Below are 22,339 nucleotides of genomic sequence, written 5' to 3'. Positions count from 1 at the left end.
TCTTATACGTTTCGATAAGGTCAACTCTCATTCTTCTGAATTCCAATGAGTAGAGGCCCAACCTACTCAACCTTTCCTCATAAGTCAACCCCCTCATCCCCGGAATCCACCTAGTGAACCTTCTCAGAACTGCCTCCAAAGCAAGTATATCCTTTCGTAAATATGGAAATCAAAACTGCACGCAGTATTCCAGGTGTGGCCTCACCAATACCTTATATAGCTGCAGCAAGACTTCCCTGCTTTTATACTCGATCTCCTTTGTAATAAAGGCCAAGATTTCATTAGCTTTCCTGAACACTTGCTGTACTTGCATACTATCCTTTTGTGTTTCATGCACAAGTACCCCCAGGTCCCGCTGTACTGCAGCACTTTGCAATCTTTCTCCATTTAAATAATAACTTGCTCTTTGATTTTTTTCTGCCAAAGTGCATGACCTCACACTTTCCAACATTATACTCCATCTGCCAAATTTTTGCCCACTCACTTAGCCTGTATGTCCTTTTGCAGATGTTTTGTGTCCTCTTCACATATTGCTTTTCCTCCCATCTTTGTATCGTCAGCCAACTTGGCTACGTTACACTCTGTCCCTTCTTCCAAGTCGTTTATATAGATTGTAAAAAGTTGGGGTCCCAGCACTGATCCCTGCGGCACCCTACTAGTTACTGGTTGCCAACCAGAGAATGAACCATTTATCCTGACCATCTGTTTTCTGTTAGTTAGCCAATTCTCTATCCATGCTAATATATTACCCCCAACCCTGTGAACTTTTATCTTGTGCAGTAACCTTTTATGTGGCACCTTGTCAAATGCCTTCTGGAAGTCCAAATACACCACATCCACTGGTTCCCCTTTATCCACCCTGTTACATCCTCAAAGAACGCAAGCAAATTTGTCAAACATGACTTCCCCTTCATAAATCCATGCTGACTCTGCCTGACCGAATTTTGCTTTTCCAAATGTCCTGCTACTGCTTCTTTAATAATGGACTCCAACATTTTTCCAAGCACAGAGGTTAGGCTAACTGGTCTATAGTTTCCTGCTTTTTGTCCATCTCCTTTTTTAAATAGGGGAGTTACATTTGCAGTTTTCCAATCTGCTTGGATCTTCCCAGAATCCAGGGAATGTTGGTAAATTACAACCAATGCATCCACTATCCCTGCCGCTACTTCTCTTAAGACCCTAGGGTGCAAGTCATCAGATCCAGGGGATTTATCTGCCTTTAGTCCCATTATCTTACTGAGTACCAGCTCCTTAGTGATTGTGATAAGTTCCTCCCTCCCTCTTGCCCCTAGACTATCCACTGTAGGAATATTGTTAGTGCTCCACTTCCTTCCTGGATTGCAAATGCTGAATTTTTTAAAACTTTGGAAACATTATCGCCTGGCGCTAAATTTTTCAAGCTTTTAAAATTTGGAGCGCTCCCGAATTTCTTACCCTCAGAACCCTGATGTAATTTGGGGAATCTGGCATGAGTTATGGAAGGTTCTTGTAGGCAAGATCCTTTGTCTATAGGCCATCCTTCATCCCTAACCACATCTTAGTTAATGGTCCATATTCCAATGCACTTTCTGTTGAAAGGAACTTCATGTTGCCAACAAATCCTACTCCTCTCAGCTACCCCAGTTCTGGATGTGCTTACGGCATTAAATTCCTGTGTGAAATTAAATGACATCATCACAAAAGGAGAGGTGGAATGAATTGAATGGTAGCTGGTAAATCAAAGTTGAAATCCCACTTTCAAGTGATATTTAGATTTTGAGGGAGAATTTTACTTTCAGGGTCATAGTCTGTGAAAAGGAAAGAAAAACAAGGCAAGGGGGAAATCACACATTTTAAGTGGCAGCTTGCCTCAGTTGGTATCACTTCAACATTGCTGTGAAATCTGCATGTGGTTGACATGCTTGAAGAGAGAGAATATCTCCTCCCAAGTCCAACTTTGTCTTGCTACTTTATGACTTGGCATACAGCTGGCTAACTTGTTTTCCAGCGGAAGCCCAAGTAAAAATATCAGTTGAGCTTCTGATTGAAAGCCGAAAGCCCTAGTGCTGGACCTATCAAACTGTTCAATGCACCTGTAACAGAAATTATTTAGATTTGTTGGAAATAATTAATTAAATAATTTGATTAAACGGTACAGCAATAAACTCACTTGAATGTGACAGCTTTCTTGTGATTCTGTTAAAGCTGCCAAATATTCCACCTTTTCCTGTTCCAATGCCTGTATTTGCTCGAGTGCATCTTTCAGCTCAGTTGCTTTTTGACTGAATAATTCCTCATCTGTAGCCAGAGCATCCTGAGGAAGAGAAACAATAAATGTAACAAAATAAGTCACTGCAAATTTCACCTATAGCACAATGAAGGATGCACAGTGAAGTCACGGAGTCAATTAATATTGGACAAATAGAAAGTTGATGTTAAAAAATTACATGAAAACAAAAAGTAAATTGAAAATAATTTCCATTTGTTACTTGCGTGGAGAGGCCTCAGTTAATAAATCCAGCTTTCTTTCTATTTTGCCAGGACCAAACAGTGTCAAAAATATCTATTCGAATTAACGCTGCTCGGCAATTAGTTTTATTTAGAAACATAGAAAATAGGTGCAGGAGTAGGCCATTTGGCCCTTCGAGCCTGCACCACCATTCAATATGATTATGGCTGATCATTCCCTCAGTACCCCTTTCCTGCTTTCTCTCCATACCCCTTGATCCCCTTAGCTGTAAGGGCCACATCTAATTCCCTCTTGTATATATCCAGTGAACTGGCATCAACAACTCTCTGCAGCAGGGAATTTCACAGGTTAACAACTCTCTGAGTGAAGAAGTTTCTCCTCATCTGAGTCCTAAATGGCCTACACCTTATCCTAAGACTGTGTCCCCTGGTTCTGGACTTCCCCAACATCGGGAACATTCTACCTGCATCTAACCTGTCCCGTCCCGTTAGAATCTTATATGTTTCTATGAGATCCCCTCTCATCCTTCTAAACTCCAATGTATAAAGGCCCAGTTGATCCAGTCTCTCCTCATATGTCAGTCCAGCCATCCCTGGAATCAGTCTGGTGAACCTTCGTTGCACTCCCTCAATAGCAAGAACGTCCTTACTCAGATTAAGAGACCAAAACTGAACACAATATCCCAGGTGAGGCCTCACCAAGACCCTGTACAACTGCAGCAAGACCTCACTGCTCCTATACTCAAATCCCCTAGATATGAAGGCCAACATACCATTTGAATTTTTCACCACCTGCTGTACCTGTATGCCAAATTTCAATGACTGATGAACCATGACACCCTGGTCTCATTGCACCTCCCCTTTTCCTAATCTGCCGCCATTCAGATAATATTCTGTCTTTGCGTTTTTGTCCTCAAAGTGGATAACCTCACATTTATCCACATTATATTGCATCTGCCATGCATTTGCCCACTCACCTAACCTGTCCAAGTCACCCTGCAGCCTCTTAGCATCCCCCTCACAGCTCACACTACCACCCAGTTTAGTGTCATCTGCAAACTTGGGAGATATTACACTCAATTTCTTCATCTAAATCATTGATGTATATTGTAAAGACCTGGGGTCCTAAGCACTGAGCCCTGCGGCACTCCACTAGTCACTGCCTGCCTTTCTGAAAAGGACCCGTTTATCCCGACTCTCTGCTTCCTGTCTGCCAACCAGTTCTCTATCCAAGTCAGTATATTACCCCCAATACCATGTGCTTTGATTTTGCACACCAATCTCGTGTGGGACCATGTAAAAAGCCTTTTGAAAGTCCAAATACACCACATCCACTGGCTCTCCCTTGTCCACTCTACTAGTTACATCCTCAAAAAATTCCAGAAGATTTGTCAAGCATGATTTCCCTTTCATAAATCCATGCTGACTTGGACCGATCCTGTCACTGCTTTCCAAATGTGCTGCTATTTCATCCTTAATAATTGATTCCAACATTTTCCCCATTACTGATGTCAGGCTAACTGGTCTATAATTACCCGCTTTCTCTCTCCCTCCCTTTTTAAAAAGTTACATTAGCTAACCTCCAGTCCATAGGAACTGATCCAGAGTTGATAAGACTGTTGGAAAATGATCACCAATGCATCCACTATTTCTAGCGCCACTTCCTTAAGTACTCTGGGATGCAGACCATCAGGCCCCGGGGGGATTTATCGGCCTTCAAGCCCATCAATTTCCATAACACAATTTCCTACCTAATAAGGATATCCTTCAGTTCCTCCACTAGACCCTCGGTCCCCTAATACTTCCGGAAGTTTATTTGTGTCTTCCTTCGTGAAGACAGAACCAAAGTATTTGTTCAATTGATGAAATTAACTTTTCAACTTGCTAAAAAGTATCACTTGAACTATTGAGTATATGCATCATAAAATGGCATAAAATATTACTTTCGCACTGGGAGGGTAGGGTGTTAGGTAGGTTAGAGGGGAAGAAAGAGAAGGGCTCTCACCTCGGCTCTTCCAAGAGCAATTCTCTTACCTCAACCTGAGCCAGAAGTTTGTGGCAGCATAGCTCTCGTACGCTTGCTGGCCACATGTGGTTGGATTGCAAAGCAGAGTCATGAGCCAGGTGGTCAAGGGATAGCTGTTGTAACCCAGCAGCTCCACTACGGTCTGCCACAGGGGTCGATGCTCCTACCACCCTTTTTCAATATCTATACGGCGGACATGCCCTGCACCAAATCCCAGAAGTTCGCATATCCCGATGATGTAGCACTGCTGACACAGGAATCATTGCTAGAGGAAGCAAGTAGGAGGCTAACAAGCAACCTGGACCTACTGCAATGCTACTTTTGGACCTGGCGTCTCTGCCCCAATCCAGAGAAAACTGTGCCAGGTATCTGCACTTTACGAAGGATGTGCTCACATAATTCTGCCACCTCTTGCAACCAGACTTGCAGCCTCACACTATGGCAAGGACAGCACTGCCTGTGGCTGTGAAGGTGGCCCTGAATTTCTTTGTGTCAGGATCCTTCTAGGCTGGAGCAGATGACGTCTAACATCTCGCAGTTCACCGTCCACTGCTACATAAGAGAGGTGACAGACGCTCTGTATGCCAGGAGAGGGGACTTCATTGTCTTCTCTTTGAACAGAGAGAAGCAGGCAGAGTGTGAAAATGGCTTTGACAGGATAGCGGGCATCCCCATGGTTCAGGGCGCCATCGACTACATGCATGTGGCTTTGCGGGAACCGTGTCTAAATGCTGAGATGCACTGCCACCGCAAAGGTTTCCACTTGCTAAGTGTGTAGTTGGTGGGCGAGCATGCTCAGCACATCATAATGACCAGTATCCTGGCAGCAGTCATGATGCTTTTATTCTGCACCAGTCTGCTGTGCCCTCAGTCTTTGCGTCACCAAGACAGACGAGAGGGTGGCTACTGGGTTGCTGTTATTTCATATGACAGGAAAAGTTAATAATGTCTAGTTTGGCTATCTAGTCGATGGGCTCCTGAGATGTCGAGTGGAGAAATGAGGTGCCTCCCACAACAGATTTTAGTCGGCAGGTTGATGTGATGTGTTCCATGGTCTGAGACTCATGACTACAGTTGCACTTTGGGTCATCCCTCATTTTCTCCACCTGTGAAGTAGGTGGCTGCATCGTACATGCCCTGTGCAGATTCCGTTAAGTGCTGTCCACCATCTTCGAGGGAGGTCAAAGCCAATGACCTCGGCTGCTAGGCCAGTGATGCGATGTTATTTTTTTGTTACATGCATCCCATGATTCTGTCCATCTGAATAGTGGATTGATATCAGCCGCGTGAATATTGACTGCCGTTTCCCAAAAAGGCCAGCGCGATTTTAAGCTCTTCAATGATGGGTTCTTTTAAGGCTTCGTGAACGGGAAGGTTGTTGTTGCTCATGATTTTTTACATCCCACAGAGTACAGTGGTGTCACGGCGAATGGCAGGCGGGCAATGTGGGACAGTACTGGGAGCCACTCAGTTGAAGTGGATTTAAGCAACCTTGATGTCTCATGGCAGCATTTAGCTGCACGTTCACGATCTTTGTGTGGTGGTTGCAGGACTATGATACAGAGCAGTATTGTGCAGCAAAGTAGACTAGAAACACTTGTGTTCTGGCTGTGCTCCCCCATGACATTCCAGCAAGTTTACGGACCAGGATCACTCTGATTTTTTGGCCGGTATTGGTGAGTTAAGGCTGTTAGGAGAGAGTCCTGTCCAGGGTGACGCCCAGGTATTTTGGGTGGGGTTCATGGTTAAGTCGGCTTCTGCAAAATGAAACATCGAGTTCTTTCCCAGCGGTGTTGTTCAGATGGAACCCCGACACAACTGTTTTCTCTGGATTGGGGCAGAGACGCCAGGTCCAAAAGTAGCATTGCAGTAGGTCCAGGTTGCTTGTTAGCCTCCTACTTGCTTCCTCTAACAATGATGCCTGTGTCAGCAGTGCTACATCATCGGGATATGCGAACTTCTGGGATTTGGTGCCGGGCATGTCCGCCGTATAGATATTGAAAAAGGTTGGTAGGAGCATCGACCCCTGTGGCAGACCGTAGTGGAGCTGCTGAGTTACAACGGCTATCCCTTGACCACCTGGCTCATGACTCTGCTCTGCAATACAACCACACGTGGCCAGCAAGCGTACGAGAGCTATGCTGCCACACAAAACATCATAGTAGACTTTTGGTGTGCTGAAGCAATGGTTCCACTGCCTCGACCACTCTGGAGGAGCCCTACAATACTCACCAGAACTTGTGTTGCGATTCGTGGTAGTCTGCTGTAACCTCCACAACCTGGCCATCATGAGGGTACAGCACTTGCCACAATTAAACAACTAACTGAGGAGGGGGCTCCATGAACATCCCCATCCTCAATGATGGCAGAGCCCAGCACGTAAGTGCAAAAGACTAGGCTGAAGTGTTTGCAATCATCTTCAGCCAGAACTGCCAAGTGGATGATACATCTCGGCCTGCGCCCGAGGTCCCCACATCACAGAAGCCAGTCTTCAGCCAATTCAATTCGCTCCACGTGATATCAAGAAACGGCTGAGCGCACTGGATGCAGCAAAGACTATGGGCCCTGACAACATCCTAAGTGTAGTGCTGAAGGACTAGCCGCGCATCTAGTCATGCTGGTCCAGTACAGCTAAAACACTGGCATCTATCCAAAAAAGTGGAAAATAGCCCAGGTATGTCCTGCCCAAAAAAAAGCAGGTGAAATCCAATCCAGCCATTTACTGCCCCATCAGCCTACTCTCAATCATCAGCAAAGTGATGGAAGGTGTTGTTGACAGTGCTATTAAGCGGCACCTACTCACCACCCGGTTCCTGATCTCATTACAGCCTTGGTCCAAACATGGACAAAAGAGCTGAATTCTAGTAATGAGGCGAGAGTGACTGCCCTGGACATCAAAGCAGCATTTGTGGCATCAAGGAGCCCGAGTAAATTTGAAATCAATGGTAGTCAGGGGGAAAACTTTCCACTTTTCATACCCAGTACAAAGGAAGACAGTTTTGTTAATTGCTGGCCAATCATCTCAGCCCCAGGATATCGCTGCAGGAGTTCCTCAGGGCAGTGTCCTAGGCACAACCATCTTCAGCTGCTTTATCAATGACCTTCCCTCCATCATAAGGTCAGAGGTGGAGATGTTCACTGATGATTGCACAGTGTTCAGTTTAATTTCCAACTCCTCAGATAATGAAATAGTCCATGCCCTCATGCAGCAAGACCTAGACGACATTCAGACTTGGGCTGATAAGTGGCAAGTAACATTTGCACCACACAAGTGCCAGGCAATGACCATCTCCAACACGAGAGAATTTAGTCACCTCCCCTTGACAATCAACGGGATTACCATACCTAATTCCCCATCATCAACATCCTGGAAGTCACCATTGATCTGAAACTTAATTGGACCAGCCACATAAATACGGTGGTTACAAAAGCAGGTCAGAGACTGGGTATTCTGCTGCGAGTGTCTCACCTCCTGATTCCCCAAAGCCTTTTCACTGTCTACAAAGCACAAGTCAGGAGTGTGATGGAATACTCTCCACTTGCCTGGATGAGTGCAGCTCCAACAACACTCAAGAAACTCAACACCATCAAGGACAAAGCAGCCCGCTTGATTGGCACCCCATCCACCATCTTAAACATTCACTTCCTCCACTATCGGCGCATCCTGGTTGAAGTGTGTACCATCTATAAGATGCACTGCAGCAACTCACCAAGGCTTCGCTGACAGCACCTCCCAAACCTTCTACCACCTTGAAGGACATGGGCAGCAGGCGCATGGGAACATCACTACCTGCAAGTTCCCCCCCAACTCACACACCATCCTGATTTGGAAACATATCTAAAAGCCTTAACAATGAGTGTCATCATGGTATTTGACGACAGATGACATTACGTGACCTGGGGGCAGAGTAGCTGTGAAAGGGAAATGAGTACAGATAAGGTAGTTTGCGAGGGCAACTTTTAGAATACAGCATACATCCATTGGGATAGAAGGCAGTTCAAATCTTAATCAGTGGTGTGAGGGTGTTGCGGGACGGGCAGGCGGGGAGATTGAGGGCCAACATATTGTTTGTTATGGGAGGAGATAAATGTTACGACTTTGCTTAGTGGATGTGGCGTAATTTTGCTCAGTGTTAGGGGGAGTTTGAGACCCCCAAAAAGGCTCAATGTGTGGTGGGGGACGTGGAAAAGAATTTTGGTTAGTTTTATTGACTTTATAAATTGCTGTTTTTTTTTTCAAATTAGCACTTTATTCTCAATTTAAGGATTATTAAACGAAAAACACTCGTAAAGCAATGTTATTAAAGGAACATAGGGACAAGAGTAGGCCATTTGGCCACTCAAGCTACCTCCGTCATTTAATTAGATCATGGCTGATCTGCAACTCAACTCCATTTACCCACCTTTGACCCATAACCCTTGATACATTACCGACTAAGAATCTGTCGATCTCAGTCTTGAGGAATGGGGTGAATCAAAAGTGTGTACTTTAACTCAAATTCTTGACACCCTTTCTACAATCGTACGGAGACCAGAGATTTTAGGATGGGAAGTGATCAGAGATGTTCAGCTGTTGTCAAGCATGGGCTCGGTCAGCGAGTGTTTCTGTGGAACTAGCTGAGAATAGCATCTTTTAGGTAGCTGAATAGCATAAGAACATAAGAAATAGGATCATGCTTCGCCATTTAATATGATCTTGGCTGATCTGATTATGGACTTAGGTCCACTTTCCCGCCCGCTCTCCATAACCCCGTATTCCCTTATCGTTTAAGAAACTGTCTATTTCTGTCTTAAATTTATTCAATATCCCAGCTTTCACAGCTCTCTGAGGCAGTAAATTCCACAGATCCACAACCCTCTAAGAGAAGAAATTTCTCCTCATCTCAGTTTTAAATGCGCAGCCCCTTATTCTAAGAGTATGCCCTCTAGTTCTCGTCTCCCCTATCAGTGGAAACATCGTCTCTGCATCCACCTTGTCAAGCTCCCTCATAATCTTATACGTTTCAATAAGATCACCTCTCATTCTTCTGAATTCCAATGAGTAGAGGCCCAACCTACTCAACCTTCCCTCATAAGTCAACCCCCTCATCCCCGGAATCAACCTCGTGAATCTTCTCTGAACTGCCTCCAAAGCAAGTATATCCTTTCGTAAATATGGAAACCAAAACTACATGCAGTATTTGAGGTGTGGCCTCACCAATACCCTGTACAACCTATAGCCATTTTGAAATTCATTGATAGAAAGTACTGTATTCAGCTTTGCACCAAATGAGAAGAGTTTGGAAAAACAACTTTGATTTAGAATACTTAAAAATGTGTGCTTTGGATGTCCCTACTTTGCATTGTTGTTCCAACTACTGCACCCAATTAACTGTTAAATCGCTCCAGTGTTTTTGCCTCCACTGCTATAGGAACCCATTCCATTCTTTGTGTGAAGAATAGCTACCTGACATCAGTCTTAAATTTACCTTTTACTTGTTTGATCTCCTTGTCCTCTTCACATAATTTACTTTTCCGTGTTGTTAACGATCATAAGACCATTTTTATAAGACCACTTCTTGAATTCCTCTTTCAAAGCTGAAAAGCCACTTTTTTCAGTCTTTCCTCATAGCTATATCTCTGACATTAAGGATCAGCCTCATGGCTTTTTCTGCACTGCCTTGAGCCCTTGAAAGTCTCCCTTGTATCTCAATGACTCAAATGTGGTCCGAATATATAGTTCAACATTACATAGAATCACATCGAGTATACAGCAGAGAAATAGGCCATTTGGCCCAACAAGTCTGTGCTGTTGTTTATACTCCACATAAGTCTTCTCCCATTCCAGCTACCTCATCACAGCCTTGCGGCCAGCATTCCCTTTAAGCCGCACAGCCCGGGACCGACCTTTCCAATGTAAAATTTTGTGCATGAGCAAAACTTTGAATGGACCGCACTGCCCGTTAAAGGGACCATGGGGGAACATTGCTCACAGCATATTCCCTTTTCTCTCATGTACTCGTCTACTTTCCTTTTGGAAGCTACTAGGCTTTTTGTCTCAACCACTTCGTATGGTAGCATGTTCCGCACATGCTAACCACTCCAGTCTCCCAGCAATGTAGTTGACTCTTAACTCCCCTCTGAAATGATCAGTTGTACTAAACCGAAACGAAAAGCAATTATTAAGAATAAAATTGGATGGACCACCCGACATCAACCTAGACAACGGATTTGGGCATGACAAAGGTCTAGTTCCCCTCCAAGTCACACACCATTCTGACTTGGAAATATATCATCATTCCTACATCGTTGTGGAGTCAAATTCCTGGAACTCCTTAGCTAGCAGCACTGTGGCAGTACTTTCACCACCTTCTCAAGGGCAATTAGGGATGGGCAATAAATGCTGGCCTTCCAGCGTCACTCACATCCCGTGAATGAATGAAAACACATTTCTCCTTATTTCCCTATTGAATTTATTAGTAACTATCTTGTCTATCTTGTATTTATGACCTCTAGTTTTGGATTAGCCCATAAGTGGAAACATTCTCTCCCCATCTACCCTGTCTCCCAGCAGGAAGTCGAGGAGGTAGAGCGGGAGGTCGGAGAGGCCGACAAGAGGCCCAAAGTCAGAGAGGAGGCCCCGCAGGGAGTCAAGGCAGTGCAGCGGGAGGTCGGAGAGGCCTACAAGAGGCCCAACGTCGGAGAGGAGGTCCAGCAGGGAGTTGAGGAGGCGAAGCGGGAGGTCGGAGAGGCCTACAAGAGGCCCAACGTCGGAGAGGAGGCCCAGCAGGGAGTCGAGGCGGAGCGGGAGGTCGAAGAGGCCTACAAGTGGCCCAACATCAGAGAGAAGGCCCAGCAGGGAGTCGAGGAGACGGAGCAGGAGGTCGGAGAGACCTACAAGAGGCCCAACGTCGGAGAGGAGGCCCAGCAGGGAGTCGAGGAGGCGGAGAGGCCAGCTGGTGCAGCTGCAGCAGGGAGGCTAAAAAGTAGAAAGAAATTGAAAGGTGACGTCACAGCCAAGGGGGTAAGTGATTGATAAGTAGTTTTTATTTTTCTTTTCTATATCAGTAAGTAACCTTTAGCATTGTTGTTGCCAATTTAAGTTTATCTAAGGGTTAAGTCATGGCAGGAGAACTCGGACACGTGTTATGCTCCTCCTGTACTATGTGGGAAGTCAGGGACGCTTCCGGTGTCCCTGACGACTACATGTGCGGGAAGTGTATCCGCCTGCAGCTCCTGATGGACCACATTGCGGCACTGGAGCTGCGGGTGGATTCACTCTGGAGCATGCATGATGCTGAGAATGACATGAATAGCACGTTTAGCGAGTTGGTCTTACCGCAGGTAAAGGGTACACAGCCAGATAGGGAATGGGTGACCAACAGGAAGAGCAGTGGAAGGAAGGTAGTGCAGGGGTCCCCTGCGGTCATCCCCCTGCAAAACAGATACACCGCTTTGGGTACTGTTGAGGGGGATGACTCATCAGGGGTGGGCAGCAGCAGCCAAGTTCATGGCACCGTGGGTGGCTCTGCTACACAGGAGGGGAGGAAAAAGAGTGGGAGAGCTATAGTGATAGGGGATTCAATTGTAAGGGGAATAGACAGACGTTTCTGCGGCCACAACCGAGACTCCAGGATGGTATGTTGCCTCCCTGGTGCAAGGGTCAAGGATGTCTCGGAGCAGGTGCAGGGCATTCTGAAAATGGAGGGTGAACAGCCAGTTGCCGTGGTGCATATAGGTACCAACGATATAGGTAAAAAACGGGATGAGGTCCGAAAAGACGAATTTAGGGAGCTAGGAGCTAAATTAAAAATTAGGACCTCAAAAATAGTAATCTCAGGACTGCTACCAGTGCCACGTGCTAATCAGAGTAGGAATCGCAGGACAGCTCAGATGAATACATGGCTTGAGGAGTGGTGCACAAGGGAGGGATTCAAATTCCTGTGACATTGGAACTGGTTCTGGGGGAGGTGGGACCAGTACAAACCTGGGCAGGACCGGAACCAATGTCCTAGGGGGAGTGTTTGCTAGTGCTGTTGGGGAGGAGTTAAACCAATAAGGCAGGGGGATGGGAACCGATGCAGGGAGGCAGAGGGAAGTAGAATGGGGGCAGAAGCAAAAGATAGAAAGAGGAAAAGTAAAAGTAGAGAGCAGAGAAATCCAAGTTAAAAACAAAAAGGGCCACATTATAGCAAAATTCTAAAGGGGCAAAGTGTGTTAGAAAGAGAAGCCTGAAGGCTCTGTGCCTCAATGCGAGGAGTATTCAGAATAAGGTGGATGATTTAACTGCGCAGATAGCAGTTAATGGGTATGGCATCACGGAGACATGGCTCCAGGGTGACCAAGGCTGAGAACTCAACATTCAAGGATTATTCAACATTTAGGGAGGATAGACAGAAAGGAAAAGGAGCCGGGGTGGCATTGCTGGTTAAAGAGGAAATTAATGCAATAGAAGGAAGGACATTAGATTGGATGATGTAGAATCGGTATGGGTGGAGCTACGGAATACCAAGGGGCAGAAAAAGCTAGTGGGAGTTGTGTACAGACCACCAAACAGTAGTAGTGAGGTTGGGGACAGCATCAAACAAGAAATTGGGATACATGCAATAAAGGTACAGCAGTTATCATGAGTGGCTTTAATCTACATATTGATTGGGCTAACTAAACTGGTAGCAATGCGGTGGAGGAGGATTTCCTGGAGTGTATAAGGGATGGTTTTACATAAGAACATAAGAATTAGGAACAGGAATAGGCCATCTAGCCCCTCGAGCCTGCACCGCCATTCAATAAGATCATGGCTGATCTGGCCGTGGACTCAGCTCCACTTACCCGCCCACTCCCCGTAACCCTTAATTCCCTTATTGGTTAAAAATCTATCTATCTGTGACTTGAATACATTCAATGAGCTAGCCTCAACTGCTTCCTTGGGCAGAGAATTCTATAGATTCACAACCCTCTGGGAGAAGAAATTCCTTCTCAACTCGGTTTTAAATTGGCTCCCCCATATTTTGAGGCTGTGCCCCCTAGTTCTAGTCTCCCCGACCAGTGGAAACAACCTCTCTGCCTCTATCTTGTCTATCCCTTTCATTATTTTAAATGTTTCTATAAGATCACCCCTCATCCTTCTAAACTCCAACGAGTAAAGACCCAGTCTACTCAATCTATCATCATAAGGTAACCCCCTCATCTCCGGAATCAGCCTAGTGAATCGTCTCTGTACTCCCTCCAAAGCTAGTATATCCTTCCTTAAGTAAGGTGACCAAAACTGCACGCAGTACTCCAGGTGCGGCCTTACCAATACCCTATATAATTGCAGCAGGACCTCCCTGCTTTTGTACTCCATCCCTCTCACAATGAAGGCCAACATTCCATTCGCCTTCCTGATTACCTGCTGCACCTGCAAACTAACTTTTTGGGATTCATGCACAAGGAGCTCTTACATCCGGTCCAGGGTGTCCTTGGAGATGGAGCACGCGGTGTCCACCGGTACGCTCGCGGCCTTCCGCGAGAGGTGGGCACCGGAGGGACTGGAGTGCATCATCACGCCCGGCAACCAAATTTTAATTTGATTTTACGTTTTAAAGTTTAATTTGTTTTAATTGCCCTTGCTTTTAGTGTCCCCCTTCCCTTTTATAGGGGGCACTGGGGAAAATTGTGATTTTAGTGCCCAAAAAAAAACACAAAAAAAAAGGGGGGAAAAAAAAAAGGGCCTTGTAAATGTCTGGAGTGTCACCCAGGTCGGGTGGCACCGTTTAATGTTTTTTTGTTTTGCAGATGAACTCCAAAAAGAGTTTCATGCACAAGGACCCCCAGGTCCCTCTGCACCTCAGCATGTTGTAATTTCTCCCCATTCAAATAATATTCCCTTTTACTGTTTTTTTTCCCCAAGGTGGATGACCTCACACTATCCGACATTGTATTCCATCTGCCAAACCTAAGCCCATTCGCTTAACCTATCCAAATCTCTTTGCAGCCTCTCTGTGTCCTCTACACAACCCGCTTTCGCACTAATCTTTGTGTCATCTGCAAATTTTGTTACACTACACTCTGTCCCCTCTTTCAGGTCATCTATGTATATTGTAAACAGTTGTGGTCCCAGCACCGATCCCTGTGGCACACCACTAACCATCGATTTCCAACCCGAAAAGGACCCATTTATCCCGACTCTCTGCTTTCTGTTCGCCAGCCAATTCTCGATCTATGCTAATACATTTCCTCTGACTCTGCGTACCTCTATCTTCTGCAGTAACCTTTTGTGTGGCACCTTATCGAATGCCTTTTCGAAATCTAAATACACCACATCCATCGGTACACCTGTATCCACCATGCTCGTTATATCCTCAAAGAATTCCAGTAAATTAGTTAAACATGATTTCCCCTTCATGAATCCATGCTGCGTCTGCTTGATTGCACTATTCCTATCCAGATGTCCCGCTATTTCTTCCTTAATGATAGTTTCAAGCATTTTCCCCACTACAGATGTTAAACTAACCGGCCCATAGTTACCTGCCTTTTGTCTGCCCCCTTTTTTAAACAGAGGCATTACATTAGCTGCTTTCCAATCCGAAAAGATTAGTGAAGACAAACGTAGGTCCTTTGCAGCCGGAGTCAGGTGAATTTATAATGGGGAACAAAGAAATGGCAGACCAATTGAACAAATACTTTGGTTCTGTCTTCATGAAGGAAGATACAAAGAACCTTAGAAACATAGAAAATAGTTGCAGGAGTAGGCCATTCGGCCCTTCTAGCCTGCACCGCCATTCAATGAGTTCATGGCTGAACTTGTAACTTCAGTACCCCATTCCTGCTTTCTTGCCATACCCCTTGATCCCCCTAGTAGTAAGGACTACATCTAACTCCTTTTTGAATATATTTAGTGAATTGGCCTCAACAACTTTCTGTGGTAGAGAATTCCACAGGTTCACCACTCTCTGGGTGAAGAAGTTTCTCCTCATCTCGGTCCTAAATGGCTTACCCATTATCCTTAGACTGTGACCCCTGGTTCTGGACTTCCCCAACATTGTGAACATTCTTCCTGCATCTAACCTGTCTAAACCCATCAGAATTTTAAACGTTTCTATGAGATCCCCTCTCATTAGTCTGAACTCCAGTGAATACAAGCCCAGTTGATCCAGTCTTTCTTAATATGTCAGTTCCGCCATCCCGGGAATCAGTCTGGTGAACCTTCGCTGCACTCCCTCAATAACAAGAATGTCCTTCCTCAGGTTAGGAGACCAAAACTGTACACAATACTCCAAGTGTGGCCTCACCAAGGCCCTGTACAATTGTAGCAACACCTCCCTGCCCCTGTACTCAAATCCCCTCGCTATGAAGGCCAGCATGCCATTTGCTTTCTTAACCGCCTGTTGTGCCTGCATGCCAACCTTCAATGACTGATGTACCATGACACCCAGGTCTCGTTGCACCTCCCCTTTTCCTAATCTGTCACCATTCAGATAATAGTCTGTCTCTCTGTTTTTACCACCAAAGTGGACAACCTCACATTTATCCACATTATACTTCATCTGCCATGCATTTGCCCACTCACCTAACCTATCCAAGTCGCTCTGCAGCCTCATAGCATCCTCCTCGCAGCTCACACTGCCACCTAACTTAGTGTCATCCGCAAATTTGGAGATACTACATTTAATCCCCTTGTCTAAATCATTAATATGCAGTGTAAACAGCTGGGGCCCCAGCACAGAACCTTGCGGTACCCCACTACTCACCGCCTGCCATTCTGAAAAGTACCCATTTACTCCTACTCTTTGCTTCCTGTCTGACAACCATTTCTCAATCCATGTCAGCACACTACCCCCAATCCCATGTGCTTTAACTTTGCACATTAATCTCTTGTGTGGAACCTTGTCGAAAGCCTTCTGAAAGTCCAAATATACCACATCAAATGGTTCTCCCTTGTCCACTCTACTGGAAACATCCTCAAAAAATTCCAGAAGATTTGTCAAGCATGATTTCCCTTTCACAAATCCATGCTGACTTGGACCTATCATGTCACCTCTTTCCAAATGCGCTGCTATGACATCCTTAATAATTGATTCCATCATCTTACCCGCTACCGATGTCAGGCTGACCGGTCTATAATTCCGTGTTTTCTCTCCCTCCTTTTTTAAAAAGTGGGGTTACATTGGCTACCCTCCACTCCATAGGAACTGATCCAGAGTCAATGGAATGTTGGAAAATGACTGTCAATGCATCCGCTATTTCCAAGGCCACCTCCTTAAGTACTCTGGGATGCAGTCCATCAGGCCCTGGAGATTTATTGGTCTTCAATCCCATCAATCTCCCCAACACAATTTCCCGACTAATAAGGATTTCCCTCAGTTCTTCCTCCTTACTAGACCCTCTGACCCTTCTTATATCCGGAATGTTGTTTGTGTCCTCCTTAGTGAATACCGAACTAAAGTACTTGTTCAATTGGTCCGCCATTTCTTTGTTCCCCGTTATGACTTCCCCTGATTCTGACTGCAGGGGACCTACATTTGTCTTTACTAATCTTTTTCTCTTTACATATGTATCGAAACTTTTGCAATCCGTCTTAATGTTCCCGGCAAGCTTCTTCTCGTACTCCATTTTCCCTGTCCTAATCAAACCCTTTGTCCTTTTCTTTTCTGAGTTCTAAATTTCTCCCAGTCCCTGGGTTCGCTGCTATTTCTGGCCAATTTGTATGCCACTTCCTTGGCTTTAATTTCCCTGATTTCCCTTGATAGCCACACTTGACCCACCTTCGCTTTTTTATTTTTATGCCAGACAGGAATGTACAATTGTTGTAGTTCATCCATGCGGTCTCTAAATGTCTGCCATTGCCCATCCACAGTCAACCCCTTAAGTATCATTCGCCAATCAATCCTAGCCAATTCACGCCTCATACCTTCAAAGTTACCCTTCTTTAAGTTCTGGACCATGGTCTCTGAATTAACTGTTTCATTCTCCATCCTAATGCAGAATTCCACCATATTATGGTCACTCTTCCCCAAGGGGCCTCGCACAACGAGATTGCTAATTAATCCTCTCTCATTACACAACACCCAGTCTAAGATGGCCTCTCCCCTAGTTGGTTCCTCGACATATTGGTCTAGAAAACTATCCCTTATGCACTCCAGGAAATCCTCCTCCACCGTATTGCTTCCAGTTTGGTTAGCCCAATCTATGTGCATATTAAAGTCACCCATTATAACTGCTGCACCCTTATTGCATGCACCCATAATTTCTTGTTTGATGCCCACCCCAACATCACTACTACTGTTTGGAGGTCTATACACAACTCCCACTAACGTTTTTTGCCCTTTGGTGTTCTGCAGCTTTACCCATATAGATTCCACATCATTCAAGCTAATGTCATTCCTAACTATTGTATTAATCTCCTCTTTAACCAGCAATGCCAGCCGACCTCCTTTTCCTTTTATTCTATCCTTCCTGAATGTTGAGTTCCCAGCCCTGATCATTCTGGAGCCACAGCTCCGTAATCCCAATCACATCATATTTGTTAACATCTATTTGCACAGTTAATTCATCCACCTTATTACGGATACTCCTTGCATTAAGACACAAAGCCTTCAGGCTTGTTTTTTTAACACCCTTTGTCCTTTTAGAATTTTGTTGTACAGTGGCCCTTTTTGTTCTTTGTCTTGCGTTTCTCTGCCCTCCACTTTTTCTCATCTCCTTTCTGTTTTTTGATTTTGTCTCCTTTTTGTTTCCCTCTGTCTCCCTCTATTGGTTCCCATTCCCCTGCCATATTAGTTTAACTCCTCCCCAACAGCACTAGCAAACACACCCCCTCGGACATTGGTTCCGGTCCTGCCCAGGTGCAGACCGTCCGGTTTGTACTGGTCCCACCTCCCCCAGAACCGGTTCCAATGCCCCAGGAATTTGAATCCCTCCCTGCTGCACCACTGCTCAAGCCACGTATTCATCTGCACTATCCTGCGATTCCTACTCTGACTGGCACGTGGTACTGGTCGCAATCCCGAGATTACTACTTTTGAAGTCCTACTTTTTAATTTAGCTCCTAGCTCCTTAAATTCGTTTCGTAGGACCTCATCCCTTTTTTTTACCTATGTCGTTGGTACCAATGTGCAACACAACAACTGGCTGTTCTCCCTCCCTTTTTAGAACATCCTGCACCCGCTCCGAGACATCCTTGACCTTTGCACCAGGGAGGCAACATACTATCCTGGAGTCTCGGTTGTGGCCGCAGAAATGCCTATCTATTCCCCTAACAATTGAATCCCCTATCACTATCGCTCTCCCACTCTTTTTCTTGCCCTCCTGTGCAGCAGAGCCAGCCATGGTGCCATGAACTTGGCTGCTGCTGCCCTCCCCTGATGAGTCATTTCCCTCAACAGTACTCAAAGCAGTGTATCTGTTTTGCAGGGGGATGACCACAGGGGATCCTTGCACTACCTTCTTTGCACTGCTCTTCCTGCTGGTCTTCCATTCCCTATCTGGCTGTGGACCCTTCTCCTGTGGTATGACCAACTCGCTACACGTGCTACTCACATCATTCTTAGCATCGTGGATGCTCCAGAGTGAATCCACCCTCAGCTCCAACTCCGCAACGCGGACCGTCAGGAGCTGGAGGTGGATACACTTCCTGCATACGTAGTCGTCAGGAATACTGGAGTCGTCCCCGAGTTCCCACATGGTACAGGAGGAGCATAACACGCGTCCGAGCTCTTCTGCCATGATTTAACCTTTAGATAGGCAACAATAATGTTAAAGTTTACTCACTGTTAAAGAGAAGAAAGAAAAACTACTCACCAATCACCAGCCAATCACTTACCTTCTGGAAGTACTAGGGGACCGAGGGTCTAGTGAGAAGGAGGAACTGAAGGATATCCTTATTAGGCGGGAAATTGTGTTAGGGAAATTGATGGGCTTGAAGGCCGATAAATCCCCGGGGCCTGATAGTCTGCATCCCAGTGTACTTAAGGAAGTGGCCCTAGAAATAGTGGATGCATTGGTGATCATTTTCCAACAGTCTATTGACTCTGATCAGTTCCTATGCACTGGAGGGTAGCTAATGTAACACCACTTTTTTAAAAAGGGAGGGAGAGAGAAAGCGGGTAATTATAGACCAGTTAGCCTGACATCAGTAGTGGGGAAAATGTTGGAATCAATTATTAAGGATGAAATAGCAGCGCATTTGGAAAGCAGTGACAGGATCGGTCCAAGTCAGCATGGATTTATGAAGGGTAAATCATGCTTGACAAATCTTCTGGAATTTTTTGAGGATATAACTAATAGAGTGGACAAGGGAGAGCCAGTGGATGTGGTGTATTTGGACTTTCAAAAGGCTTTTGACAAGGTCCCACACAAGAGATCGGTGTGCAAAATCAAAGCACATGGTATTGGGGGTATTATACTGACGTGGATAGAGAACTGGTTGGCAGACAGGAAGCAGAGTCGGGATAATCGGGTCCTTTTCAGAATGGCAGGCAGTGACTAGTGGAGTGCCGCAGGGTTCAATGCTGGGTCCCCAGCTCTTTACAATATACATCAATGATTTGGATAAAGGAATTGAGTGTAGTATCTCCAAGTTTGCAGATGACACTAAACTGGGTGGCGGTGTGAGCTGTGAGGGGGACGCTAGGAGGCTGCAGGGTGACTTGCACAGGTTAGGCGAATGGGCAAATGCATGGCAGATGCAGTATAATGTGGATAAATATGAGGTTATCCACTTTGGGGGCAAAAACGCGAAGACAGATTATCTGAATGGCGGCAGATTAGGAAAAGGGGAGGTGCAACGAGACCTGGGTGTCATGGTTCATCAGTCATTGAAAGTTGGCATACAGGTACAGCAGGCGGTGAAGGCGGCAAATGGTATGTTGGCCTTCATAGCTAGGGGATTTGAGTATAGGAGCAGGGAGGTCTGACTGCAGTTGTACAGGGCCTTGGTGAGGCCTCACCTGGAATATTGTGTTCAGTTTTGGTCTCCTAATCTGAGTAAGGATGTTCTTGCTATTGAGGGAGTTTCACCAGACTGATTCCCGGGATGGCAGGACTGACATATGAGGAGAGACTGGATCAACTGGGCCTTTATACATTGGAATTTAGAAGGATGAGAGGGGATCTCATCGAAACATAAGATTCTGACGGGACGGGACAGGTTAGATGCAGGTAGAATGTGTCCGATGTTGGGGAAGTCCAGAACCAGGGGACACGGTCTTCGATAAGGGATAGGCCATTTAGGACTGAGATGAGGAGAAACTTCTTCACTCAGAGAGTTGTTAACCTGTGGAATTCCCTGCCGCAGAGTGTTGTTGATGCCAGTTCATTAGATATATTCAAGAGGGAGTTAAATATGGCCCTTACGGCGAAGGGGATCAAGGAGTATGGAGAGAAAGCAGGAAAGCGGTGCTGAGGGAATGATCAGCCATGATCTTATTGAACGGTGGTGCAGGCTCGAAGGACCGAATGACCTACTCCTGCACCTATTTTCTATGTTTCTAACCTAATCATACTTTAAAGTTCTCGATCAGAACACCGCAAAGTCTTCCCTTTTCTAATGAAAAAAGCCCTAGCCTGTTCAATCTTTCCAGATAGCTATAATCCCAGTTCTGGTACCTTCCTTGTAATCTTGACTTTGTTGACTGATACTCTCAATATATCCTGCAGTTGCAGAGTAAGATTTCTAGCTCTCTTTCAACTTCATTCTTAGCTATAACATAATTCTTGGAGTACATGTGTCACCCACCTTTCCATCCTATGTGTAGTTTATGTCTCGCCACCGTCGATTCTATTGCCTTTATAGTTTGGGATCATCTGCATATTTTACCAATTCATATTGGGCTTCTGAATCCAATTCATTCATGTAAATTAGGAACAGTCGTGTTCCATACATTAATCCCTGGATAACCCACTTAACACCTCCCCCACTCCAAGAATTATGTTATTATAGTTAAGAATGAAGTTATTATTTAAATGGAGAAAGATTGCAAAGTGCTACAGTACAGCAGGACCTGGGGGTACTTGTGCATGAAACACAAAAGGTTAGTATGCAGGTACAGCAAGTGGAATTTTGGCCTTTATTGCAAAGGGGATGGAGTATAAAAGCAGGGAAGTCTTGCTTCAGTTATACAGGGTATTGGTGAGGCCACACCTGGAATTCCGCGTGCAATTTTGGTTTCCATATTTACGAAAGGATATACTTGCTTTGGAGGCAGTTCAGAGAAGGTTCACTTGGTTGATTCTGGAAATGAGGAGGTTGACTCATGAGGAAAGGTTGAGTAGGTTGGGCCTCTACTCATTGGAATTCAGAAGAATGAGAGTTGACCTTATCGAAACGTGTAAGATTATGAGGGGGCTTGACAAGGTGGATGCAGTGAGAATGTTTCCACTGATGGGGGAGACTAGAACTAGGGGGCGTAATCTTAGAATTAGGGGCCGCCCATTTAAAAATGAGATGAGAAATTTATTTTCTCAGAGGGTTGTGGATCTGTGGAATTTGCTGCCTCAGAGAGCTGTGGAAGCTGGGACGTTGAATAAATTTAAGACAGAGACAGACAGTTGCTTAACCGATAAGGGAATAAGGGATTATGGGGAGCAGGCAGGAAGGTGAACCTGAGTCCATGATCGGATCAGCCAAGATCGTATTAAATGACGGAGCAGGCTCGAGGGGCCGTATGGCTTACTCCTGCTCCTATTTCTTATGTTCTTATAACTCATCCAGCAAGTACCTGTTATTTTCGAACCTTCAGGCAGTTTCTTAGCTACTCCAATTATTTCCTTTAAATTTGCATAGCTTTAAGCTTGGCCAATAGCCTTTCATTCAGGATTCTGTCAAAATTGTATTTTGGAGGTCGAGGTACAACACATCATTAAGGTTTGCCACAATCCACTTGGAATGTCACTTCCTCAAGATGTCAA

General features: G+C 45.3%; 2 protein-coding genes across 3 annotated transcripts in view; one reads left to right on the top strand and one right to left on the bottom strand.

Moving 5' to 3' along the window:
- qng1 (Q-nucleotide N-glycosylase 1) overlaps nt 1-22,339 on the top strand; it is a 90,478-nt gene that overhangs the window by 17,688 nt on the left and 50,451 nt on the right. The gene's annotated exons all lie outside the window — the stretch shown is intronic.
- Nucleotides 1-22,339, bottom strand: part of LOC139265343 (kinesin-like protein KIF27) — a 165,736-nt gene that overhangs the window by 112,648 nt on the left and 30,749 nt on the right. For both annotated transcript variants that reach the window (XM_070882312.1, XM_070882322.1), the window contains exon 5: nt 2,150-2,293. In XM_070882312.1, the coding sequence (XP_070738413.1) occupies nt 2,150-2,293 (144 nt within the window). The remainder of the gene's footprint in view (nt 1-2,149; nt 2,294-22,339) is intronic.

The sequence above is a fragment of the Pristiophorus japonicus genome, chromosome 1 (genome assembly GCF_044704955.1).
Source record: "Pristiophorus japonicus isolate sPriJap1 chromosome 1, sPriJap1.hap1, whole genome shotgun sequence".
NCBI lineage: Eukaryota > Metazoa > Chordata > Chondrichthyes > Pristiophoridae > Pristiophorus > Pristiophorus japonicus.
The sequence above is the reverse complement of the archived record's forward strand: the minus strand, read 5'-3'. Positions and strand labels throughout refer to the sequence as shown.